Here is a 12,198-nt window from a genome sequence, read left to right on the forward strand (position 1 = left end):
TGCTGTTTATTTTGTATTTATTTTAGACTATGGAAATAATGTTAGACAAAAAACAAATTCAAGTCATTTTGTTATTCGAGTTCAAAAATGAGTAATAAAGCAGCAGAGACAACTCGCAACATTACCAAAGCATTTGGCCCAGGAACTGCTAATGAACAGACAGTGCAGTGGTGGTTCAAGAAGTTTTGTAAACGAGATGAGAGCCTGGAAGATGAGGAGCACAGCAGCCGGCCATCAGAAGTTGACAACCACCAACTGAAAGCAATCATTAAAGCTGATCCTCTTACAACTATACAAGAAGCTGCCAAAAAACTCAATGTTGACCATTCTATAGTCGTTTGACATTTGAAGCTAACTGGAAAGGTGAAAAAGCTCGATAAGTGGATGCCTCGTGAGCTGTCTGAAAATCAAAAAAATCATCATTTTGAAGTGTCATCTTCTCATATTCTATGCAACAACAGCGAACCATTTCTCGATCAGACTCCGACATGCAATGAGAAGTGGATTGTGTCTGATAACCAGTGACAACCAGCTTATGGTTGGATGAAGAAGCACTTCCCAAAGCCAAACTTGCACCAAAAGAAGGTCATGGTCACTGTTTGGTGGTCTGCTACTCATCTGACCCACTACAGCTTTCTGAATCCTGGTGAAACCATTACATCTGAGAAGTATGCTCAGCAAATAAATGAGATGCACCAAAAACTGCAACACATGCAGCCAGCATTGATCAACAGAAAGGGCCCGATTCTTCTCCAAGACAACATCTGACCGTACATTGTACACCCAATGCTTCAAAAGTTGAACGAATTGGGCTACGAAGTTTTGCCTCATCTGCCATATTCACCTGACCTCTGGCCAACCGACTACCACTTCTTCCAGGATCTCTACAACTTTTTGCAGAGAAGACGCTTCCACAAACAGCAGGAGGCAGAATATGTTTTCCAAGAGTTGGTCAAATCCCAGAGCATGGATTTTTATGCTACAGGAATAAACAAACTTATTCCTCGTTGGCAAAAAATGTGTTGGTTGAATGATTCTTATTTTGATTAATAAAGATTTGTTTGAGCCTAGTTATAGTGATTTAAAATTCACAGTCCAAAACCGCAATTACGTTTGCACCAACCTAATAGCTACCAGCAAGTGGAATGCAAACAGCTGTATACTGCACCTTATTCGGTTTTAAATAACACTAATTTTTATTGTGCTTTGAAATAACAAAGTTGAACCTGACACAAAGAAAGCAGTTGTCTAAGAAAGGGCAGTGCTTTCCAGAGCAGAGATAAACAGGATGAGCGCCCAGGGCCTGGACAGAACAGAGTGACAACAGAACCGGCAGAACCATTGAGGAAGTTCAAACGTCCTCTCAAACACACCCCTCCTCCTCCAAAATAAACAATGAATGAACTATAAAACTGGTGTGACCAACAGGGGCTCCTCAGAAAACAGCTCAGGGTGATTAACCTGAAGAGTATCTGCTTCCGTGTGCTTTCACGGGCTCCTTCACGTTTCCGTACTGGCTGTTCTTTCCACCTATTTGCTCTTACAACACTGCTATTCTCAAGACTGCCACTCTGAGGTCTGCTGTGGCCCTTTGAGCTTTGTGCAAAAAAAGCTGCAGACTGCAACCAGCAGCCGTGCTAAGGCACAGTGGGCTGGGGACTTTTCCCTAAAGGCATTTTCTACATGTTGAGTTAAACTCTTACCTGCATTAAGACGATTTCAAAGGGGTCTTATACACACAAAGTACCAAATAAGTGGTAGAGGTCAGGGGATTTAGCTGCATCTTCTTAATGAGACCCCAAATTATATTCAAAATCATTTTAGCAGATAGTCCCATACATTTCTTCCTCTGCTTCCTCCACTCCACCTTCCACCAGTGCTGACTAGTGAGAAGTTGTTTCTCTTCCAGACATATCTTTGTAGGGATTCTGGGTTCTGGTCCAAAGAGAGGACAAGGGAAGGTTGAATGATTAGGGCAAGTTCCTCCCTCAACATTTCATACAGTGGAAATCTGCTTATACTAAGTGCCAAGGAATTAGGCAAGACTTAAGATTACACAGCTCAGATAAATAAACAGATTCCTCCTTGACTAAACTTCAGTCAGGTTCTAAGTCCTCTGGACTTCCCTGTAGCTCAAACGGTAAAGAATCTGCCTGCGAGGCAGGAGACCAGCGTTGGGAAGTTCCTCTGGAGAAGGGAATGGCAATCTACTCCAGTATTCTTGCCTAGAGAATTCCATGGACAGAGAAGCCTGGCGGGCTACAGTCCATAGGTTGGAAAAGAGTCGGACTCCACTGAGTGACTCACACGATCCATCCAGTCTAAGTCCTCTAGGCTGCAGCTTTGCATCTGTCCTTGTATGGCTGGTGCTACCCAGTTTTAGCAAGTATGCTGCTAAATATGTTTACAGAGAATCCCCTGTCCTTACCATGTGACATTATCCAAATATCCTCAATATCTGGTGAAATTCCTCCTTCCTCACCCTGATATCTGATTAACCTGGCTTCAGCAGAAATCCTGTTGGGTCTGTTTAGTCAAAATCCCTCTCTGCCTCTGATGTTTCCTCTCAGAAGTTTCCCATCCACTGATCCCCATGCTGCTCCTTGGCTATAAATCCCCACTCATCTATGATGTATTCAGAACTGAGAAGAATACTGTTCTATACTGAGGTACTTTTCGCCTATTGCAATAGTTCTTGAATAAAATGTTTTTATTACCTTACTATCAGACTTTTTTTTTAACAATACCAAACTATGTATAATAACTGTACTACACATCACAGAAATTCTTTCCTTCACTCAACATTTACTGCTTCATAAATTCAGGGTATTACAGTGATGGGAAAAGCTGAAGGTGGAGGGATGCTGGAGGGTGACAAGAAAAAAATGGTACAAAGAAAAATAAGTCATCATACTTTCCATCAGGAAATTTAAATAATTTCAGCAGCAATAAATCAGATACACCAGTACCTCTAAAACCAGAGAGAAAATGATTAATGATAAAGAACTATTAGAGTTCACACAAAGCAGAAATAATATGCAGAGGAAATAGTCAAAAACAACTCTGAGGTCAGAACTCCAAGAAAGTAGAAATAGAATGTTGTGACTTGTGGGATTAGAGAACCTAGGAAAAGAAAAGAATCAGAAGGGTGGTGCCAAGTTTCATTTTAGACATTTAAAGTTGCAATGCCTGTTTGTGGGACACCAGAAGGAAATGATGAATGAGTTTTCTCTGGGAAAGGTAGAGGCCAGAGATCAAGATGTGACTGTCTTCTGTAAAGAGGTAACAGCTAAATGGGACTAGAGGAGATCATCACAGAGAGAGTACAGAAAGGAGAGAAAAACTTTGAGAATATATATATGATTTGTGCAAAAGCAGGAAAGGAAGTCCGTGAATAAGACAGAGCAGTTCAGTTCAGTTCAGTCAGTCGTGTCCAACTCTTTGCAACCCCACGGACTGCAGCACACCAGGCCTCCCTGTCCATCGCCAACTCCCGGAGTTTACTCAAACTCATGTCCACTGAGTAGGTGACGCCATCCAACCATCTCATCCTCTGTAGTCCCCTTCTCCTCCTGCCCCCAATCCCTCCCAGCATCAGGGTCTTTTCAAATGAGTCAGTTCTTCACATCAGGTGGCCAAAGTATTGGAGTTTCAGCTTCAGCATCAGTCCTTCTAATGATTATTCAGGACTGATTTCTTTACGATGGACTGGTTGGATCTCCTTGCAGTCCAAGGGACTCTCAAGAGTCTTCTCCAACACCACAGTTCAAAAGCATCACTTCTTCGGTGCTCAGCCTTCTTTATAGTCCAATTCTCACATCCATACATGACTACTGGAAAAACCATAGCTTTGACTAGCTAGACCTTTGTTGGCAAAGTAATGTCTCTGCTTTTTAATATGCTGTCTAGGTTGGTCATAACTTTCCTCCCAAGGAGCAAGCGTCTTTTAATTTCATGGCTGCAGTCACCATTTACAGTGATTTTGGAGCCCAAAAAAGTAAAGCCTGTTACTGTTTTTCCACTGTTTCCACAGTGGAAACAGTGGAAGTGGAAGACAGAGCAAGAAAAGCCCAAAACACAAGAAATAATTAAGGCCAGTGAATTGCTTTTGCCTGTCTGAGATCCCTTCTCCATTATCCAGGAACAGCTCACCTGCCTGGGATGGGAGCCTCCCTCCACGTGATGTAGCTGTGACTGACCAGGGAAAATAGGACCCAGACTTGTCCACTCTCTGGTGGAGCCACTGCAGAAATTTCCTTCCACTAGGATTGCTATGGTGGCAAAGTGGCCAAAGGGACCCACAGACTGCTATGGGTCCCTTTGGCCACTTTCCCATCACATGAATGAAGGTGAACTAATAAGCAGAGAAAGGCAGGTATCCAATACAAGCACTAGTCTCCTGGATACATCTGCTCCTAAAGCTGGTTCTGCCCCCCCTTGACTCCTTGGTTACCTAAGTCAATGAATTTCTTTTTTGACTTAAGCTAATTTCACTTAAGTTTCTTTTACTTACAAATGAAAGACTCCTAATTGATACTCAAAGTAATTATTTAAAAGACACTTTGGGGACTTCCCTGGTGGTCCAGCTGTTAAGACTCTGAACTTCCACTGCAGGGGGCACGGGTTTGATCCCTGGTTGGGGAACTAAGATCCCATGTACTTAAGGATGTGGCCAAAAAAAGAGATAAAAATCAATGCAAAAAAAAAAAAAAAAAATCCATGATGAACAAAAAAAATCAAAAACAAAAGATACTTTTAAAGCTAGCAAAGGAAAGCTCCTGGTACATCAGAATCTGACTGAAAGCAAAAAAAAAAAAAAAAGATTCTCCATCCTTCTTCCTTTTCCCAACACATGGGTTCTCTTATCTACGTGGCTGTTTAGTCAAATGGCATCCACTAAATAATACAAAGCAATAGGACCATCTGATCCTGCATACATTAAGCCTAGGCTTTCACACTACACCAAAAATGAAACATCATCCCATTCAGGAGTCACCCCAGAGGTGGTTTCAGATTCTGTTTTGCACAGACTGTGATTCTGTGGAAGCTGAGCAGCTCACATTCTGAACAAGGACCCTGCTATAGGAGCAACTGAGCTCTCAAATCAAGGAAAGTAAGGGCCTCCTAACACATTTAGACTCAGTGATGATCAAAACTAGAATGCAACATCAAGTTTAGTCCGTTTTTCCAGGCTGTCAAGTAACTGGGCCACACAAACTTTAAATTTCGTTACAAAGTCCCAAAGGGAGCCAGAGGTAGAACTGGAGTTAGAATTCAAGTCTGAAAGAGCCCTATCCACCTTCTTTTCTCTTAGCATCCTGCCCTGTTCTGTGACAGCTGTTGTTTTTCGTAAGAACTACATCTAGTCTTCTGGAATTTGCCACGTATACAGCTAAGAGGAAAGTCGTGTAATCTATCTCCCCGTTCCCCAGATGAATGACAGGTCTCTTGTTCTCTGAAGAGATGCCACAGGTAAGAGGCTGAATAAGAATCCATGCAAACTCTGAATCTATTCTGCTCTCATAAAAGCCACTTCCACTTCTCCCTCACTTTCATTTATTCATTAATCAGTCACAGGTTGATCAAACTCCTCCGGGCCAAGCATTCTGGTAGGTGCTGAGAATAAGACATGGTTCCATCTTCAATAAGCTCACCATTCAGTAAACAAAACATAGATATGGATAATGATGGGCTTCCCTGGTGGCTCAGACAGTAAAGAATATGCCTGCAGTGTAGGAGAGCTGTTTTCGATCCCTAGGTTGGGAAGATCCCTTGGAGAAGGGAATGGCAACCCACTCCAGTATTCTTGCCTGGAGAATTCCATGGACAGAGGAGCCTGACAGGCTACAGTCCATGGGATCACAGAGTCAGAGACGACTGTGTGACTAACACTTTCACTTTCACAGATAACTATAACAATTAACTGCTCTAAATTGATATAATAATAAAGACACATGGAAAGTTTTGTGAGGGAAGAGGTCAGGGAAGGCTTGTTGGAGGAGGAGATATATGTGCTGTATCTGAAATGTTAGTTCAATGCTTCTGATGGCTGGAAGATAAGACTGGGTCAAAAAAACTCACCTAAAGCAGAACTCAGTAATGTAAGTAACTATGTGATTACTTGACAAATGAATTTTATAAAGAATAGTTATTATAGGAATTCTGGCCAGTACATAAAAACTATATGGGAGACTAAAAAACTATCCCAGGAGACTAGTGCTTGTATATGCTTAAGATAAATGTATAATCTATTTTAATCTCCACATCAACTATCATACTAGAGTAGATTTTAAGAGAAATCTGGGATACAGAAATCATGTCTTAGAAAGGTAAATTGTCCAAGATTAAACAACTTAAAATTCAAACCAACACTTTCCTGTGTCTCCTATGTTTAGGTGGGCTGAACACTGAGAAGAAGAACACAATGAAAGAAAGAACTATTTAGACCCATCAAGGAATGTATTTATACACTTATAAATAGTGTGTAAATGTGACTTATAGTGACTTGAATCATCAAGCTAAATTACTCTTAGACCATATTTAGCATCCTATCCAAAGAGAGACCTCAAAAATAAACATCAGCCAAATTCAAACATCAGTCAAGTTTTCTTACCATGATGAGAATTAAGAGGGCAATGGCAGCAGGTCATGACTTTTGCCCTTGCAATAAGCCTTCCTTATTGTCCATCAGCCTCCAAGAGGCTCATCACCCCAAACACCCAGTGTGGCTGGGCAGGTGCAACAGCCACAGTGAAGAGGCAGACAGCCCTGACCAGGCACAACACCCTCCACCACATGTCAACGGCTGCTGATGCGACCATGACACACCCCTGCAACACGATCACCAAACCTAGAATATCCAGAAGTGGATGTTCTTTGCTTTGCTTCCCAATCACTGCTTTAAACCCAGTATTCTTACAGTTCAAGCAGAGAAGTCAGCTTATTGATTCACCCACCTAAGCTACCACCGTATGAACATAAGACGGCCAGACCAGGAACACTGGTCTCAGATTGTTAGGAATGTATCAGGAAGAAGAAAAGATGAAGATCTAAAATAAATATTTAATGGGAAAGAAACCTCTGGAATCCTTGAGCACATATCTCAGTATTGTATTAACTATTGCTATTACTAACAATATTAATACCGTGTGACTGACACACAGCTGCTGCTGCTGCTGCTGCTGCTGCTGCTAAGTTGCTTCAGTCATGTCCGACTCTGTGCGACCCCATAGATGGCAGCCCAACAGGCTCCGCCATCCCTGGGATTCTCCAGGCAAGAACACCAGAGTGGGTTGCCATTTCCTTCTCCAATGCATGAAAGTGAAACGTGAAAGTGAAGTCGCTCAGTCATGTCCGACTCTCAGCAACCCCATGGACTGCAGCCTACCAGGCTCCGCCGTCCATAGGATTTTCCAAGCCTGAGTACTGGAGTGGGGTGCCATTGCCTTCTCCACACAGCAAGGATCAGCAAATACTTGTTGAATAAATGTAGTAAATGAATGAATTAACCCCTCAACTGTCTTCACAGAAGTTTTTAAAACCAGTTGCCAAACTGGTTTTTCATAGTAGTTACTTAAACAAAATTATAAAAAAAGGAAAAGAAATATAGAAGATGAAGTACACACAAGAATGTTTCGAATATTATGGCAACGGGCCAAAGACCCCAAGAGGACAATTTAAATATTTAAAGTTCAAAAAGGTGATTTGAGTTTAACAATTGGGAGGCCATTTCTGACCTTGAAAACAGTGAACTGTTCAATTAACTTTCCACTTCAAGGGTGACCGCACAAGAGCCGGGAACTGGTGATTCAAATGCTCCATGCTGGTAGTGGAAGCCTTAAAGTGGGAGCAACTGCAGGCATCACTTCCAGGTTTGTTTATGACGCAACAATGGATCTGCCCATCCTCAGTTACAAGGAACTCCATACCACTTCCAAGACGCCTTGATATTTCACAACGTGTGTATGTGTTCAGTCACCCTCTACCAATCTTCTCTTGAACTTTTCCCCCTCTTCATTTCCTCTTTAGAGTTGAGTCATGAGTTGTCTAAAGTTTGAGAAGAGAACATTCTAGAAGGATGATCTTCTAAGGTGTAAGAAGTGGCTAATCAAGTGATCCCAACTCTGTTTCCCCAAGATTTGTTCTTCTATTTTCCCCATAGGTTTTCTTACTGAAGCCTTGATGGTACTGGAGCACTCCCCTCCCATGATGTACACACATGTACATACACACACACGTGTGTGCATGTTCAGCAGCACTCTCAAAGCTCTTCCTTAAGACAAAAAGACCCTTTCCTGGATATATTATTTAAAGGAGAAAGAGATAGTAAAGAATCTGCCTTCAATGCAGGATACCCTGGGGAAGGTTCAATGCAGGTTCAATCCCTGGGGAAGATCCCTTGGAGAAGGAAATGGCAATCCATTCCAGTACTCTTGCCTGGGGAACCCCATGGACAGAGCAGCCTGGTGGGTTACAGTCCATGGGGTAGCAAAAGTCGGACATGATTGAGTGACTAACACTTTCACTTTTCACTTTAAGGGGAAAAAACAGATTACTACAAAACAATGTGTGTAAAATGATACCACTGCAAAAAAAATAATAATAATAGTAATACCACTGCTATAAACCAAGTTAAATAAAATCCAGAGATACATACCTCAAAATGTTAACATTTTTTATCTCTGGGTGCTGAAATTATGGGCGATTTTTTTTGTTTTTTCCTTTCTGCTTCTCTATGTTTGCCAATATTTTAGACAACATGCACGTATTCCAGTTTCAATGAGGAAAATAAAGTCAAATCATTGGGGTTTTTTAATCTTTTTCCAGGTTCCTCCAAATACAGTTAAGACATGCTGATTTTTTTTTCTTTTAATTTTTACTAAAGAAAAAGAAGTTTTAAAAGCTTTGATACACTCTTTAAAAGAGGTTTACAATATGTTATGACTTGACCACGGCTACCAACAAGTTTCTCAGCCATGCCCCACTCTCCATGCAGTTTCTCAAGGTTCTCTCACCTAAAAGCCCAGTGTAGTGTCAGAGCACAAATAACCTGGATTCTTGACTTCCTGATCCTGACCTGCCTCCAGGGGTAAGGAGGTAGTTCCCTAGGCCTCCTCCTGTTTGTTGTTAGGAACAAAAGGTCTTTTCAGTTCAGTTCAGTTCAGTCGCTCAGTCGTGTCCAACTCTTTGAGACCCCGTGGACTACCGCATGCCAGGCCTCCCTGTCCATCACCAACTCCCAGAGTTTACTCAAACTCATGTCCACTGAGTCAGTGATGCCATCCAACCATCTCATCCTCTGTTGTCCTCTTCTCCTCCCGCCTTCAATCTTTCCCCGCATCAGGGTCTTTTCCAGTGAGTCAGTTCTTTGCATGAGGTGGCCAAAGTATTGGAGTTTCAGCTTCACCATCAGTCCTTCCAATGAATATTCAGGACTGATTTCCTTTAGGACGGACTGGTTTAATCTTCTTGTAGCCCAAGGGACTCTCAAAGAGTCTTCTCCAACACTACAGTTCAAAAGCATCAATTCTGCACTCAACTCTCACATCCATACATGACTACTGGAAATACCATAGCTTTGACTAGATGGAGCTTTGTTGGCAAAGTAATGTCTCTGCTTTTTAATATGCTATCTAGGTTGGTCATAACTTTTCTTCCAAAGAGCAAGCGTCTTTTAATTTCATGGTTGCAGTCACCATCTCCAGTGATTTTGGAGCCCCAAAAAATAGTCTGCCACTGTTTCCACTGTTTCCCCATCTATTTGCCAGATGCCATGATCTTAGTTTTCTGAATGTTGAGCTTTAAGCCAACATGTTCACTCTCTTTGACTTTCATCAAGAGGCTCTTTAGTTCTCCTTCACTTTCTGCCATAAGGGTGGTATCATCTGCATATATGAGATTATTGATATTTCTCCCATCAATCTTGATATATTAAATAAATATTTAATATATTGATATATTAAATAAATATTATATTAATCTTGATATATTAAATATTTAATTTTTCTTAACATTAATTTCTATGATGGCAAATATCAATAGCTATAAACCACACATACTTTAGTATATTGGTGTCTTCATGAATTTTTAAGATCATAAAGGATCCTGAGACCAAACGTTTTGGTCTTGGGCATAAGAACAACAGACAGGCCTTGACATGCCACTTAACTGACAAGTTGGGAATTTCTAACCAATCTTATTCCATCAATCTCTTATCCTGTTTATTTTTACCCCTCTCCCACACACAAGACTATCTCTACTGAAATGTTGGCATCATCACTCTTCTGCTCAAACTAAGCCCCTTCATACACACCAAAACCAAACACACACTTTTCCTTTTGCCAAGAGTCTAAAGACCTAAGACTGAAGACTTATCTGTCTCCAACCTTCCTTCCTCCCTTTGCCCTCCTCCAAAAGCAGACTTAAACTCTCTGTTTTAACCAAGCAGTTCTAATGTCACATGTTTTACTTTCACTGTGACTTTGCCTGCCCTAAGATCCCTACTTAGAATTCTGAGATACTCCTCTCAAAGTATCCAGCTTCTACCTGTCCTACATTCGGCCCCCACTGCCTCTGCTTAATATTTCTATGCAGTCCAGACTCCCCCACTCATCGAATTTACACGTTCAGTACTTATTGTGTGCTTCCTTGTATTACCATCTGTTCATGAAAATGAGTATCTCTTCATGAACATCTAGAGAGGAAGGATGTCTTATTTCTTATCTGCCTCAACTTCCAGCAAAGCTTCAGACACAGAAGACACTCAACTTGTAACAATCACTGGCATGATAGATTGAGGAAAGGGAAGTAAATGAAGGATCAGAAACTAATACATAGTGTCTGAATATTAATTCTGAGAAATACAAGTGATAACCTGAGCCATTTACCAGGAATTCTGAAGACTCAGGTTTTTCTAGACATAAACTGCTTTGCTCATTCTTTGAAACTTTCCCAGCATCATCTCAGTAGGGACTTGATAACCACAAATAAACTAATATTGACACCAGTGTTTACAAGTTGTCCTAAAAATTACAGCTATGGGCTATGGAGAAAATCTGAGTCTAAATTATGACCAAAAAACTCTAGAAATTTCAAAAATTGGAAGGAATAAAGACTTTATTATTTCCTTCTATTGATATGACATGTGGGTGAATCTTAACATAGTTTCTTTTCTACTATTTTTTATTAATATGTCTGCATCAAATAAATGGATTGCTGGTTTATGTTTAACTAAATGAGACATCTAGGTTGACTGAAATAATTTTTAAAACTATATTGGCAGAAAATTTATTGTAAAAAGCTGAAGTTATTCATTCATTTAATAAATATTACCTGAATACCAACTATATGCTAGACACTATGCTAGTTACTAGGTTATGCTAGTAACTAGGTTAAATATCAATAACCTCATATACACAGATGACACTACCCGTATGGCAGAAAGTGAAGAGGAACTGAAGAGCCTCTTGATGAAAGTGAAAGACAGTGAAAAAGCTGGCTTAAAACTCAACCTTCAAAAACTAAAATCATGGCATCTGGTCCCATCACTTCTTGGCAAATAGATGGGGAAATAATGGAAACAAGTGATAGACCATATTTTCTGGGCTCCAAAATCACTGCAGATTGTGACTGTAGCCATGAAATTAAAAGATGCTTGCTCCTTGGAAGAAAAGTTATGACCAAACTAGACAGCATATTAAAAAGCAGAGACATTACTTTCCAACAAAGGTCTGTCTAGTCAAGGCTATGGTTTTTCCAGTAGTCATGTATAGATGTGAGAGTTGGACTATAAAGAAAGCTGAGTGCTGAAGAAGTGATGCTTTTGAATTGTGGTATTGGAGAAGACTCTTGAGAGTCCCTTGGGCTGCAAGAAGATCAAACCAGTCCATCCTAAATGAAATCAGTCCTGAATATTCATTGGAAGGACTGATGCTGAAGCTGAAGCTCCAATGCTTTGGCCACCTGATGCAAAGAACTGACTCATTGGGAAAAAAACCCCGATGCTGGGAAAGATTGAAGGGTCCCAGGAGAAGGGGACGACAGAAGATGAGATGGTTGGATGGCATTACCGACTCGATGGACATGAATTTGAGCAAGCTCTGGGAATTGGTGATGGACAGGGAACCCTGGTGTGTTACAGTCCAGGGGGTCACAAAGAGCTGGACATGACTGAGTGATGGAACTGAACTGAACTGATGC

The 12,198-nt window shown here is 41.0% G+C and overlaps 1 protein-coding gene across 4 annotated transcripts in view; it reads right to left on the minus strand.

Annotated features, from left to right (window-relative positions):
• Window positions 1-12,198, minus strand: part of SLC39A8 (solute carrier family 39 member 8) — an 83,900-nt gene that overhangs the window by 55,548 nt on the left and 16,154 nt on the right. The window contains exon 1 of one of the 4 annotated variants that reach the window (XM_086406766.1): window positions 1,704-1,935. The exons of the other annotated variants lie outside the window; for them this stretch is intronic. Within the exon in view, the coding sequence (XP_086262892.1) occupies window positions 1,704-1,709 (6 nt within the window). The 5' untranslated portion in view covers window positions 1,710-1,935. Of the gene's footprint in view, window positions 1-1,703; window positions 1,936-12,198 lie in introns of those variants that run through there. 4 annotated transcript variants of the gene reach the window in all.

This window comes from Bos grunniens, chromosome 6 (assembly GCF_055505025.1).
Source record: "Bos grunniens cultivar Pamir isolate PY7600 chromosome 6, Bosgru_T2T1.0, whole genome shotgun sequence".
In the NCBI taxonomy this organism is placed as follows: domain Eukaryota; kingdom Metazoa; phylum Chordata; class Mammalia; order Artiodactyla; family Bovidae; genus Bos; species Bos grunniens.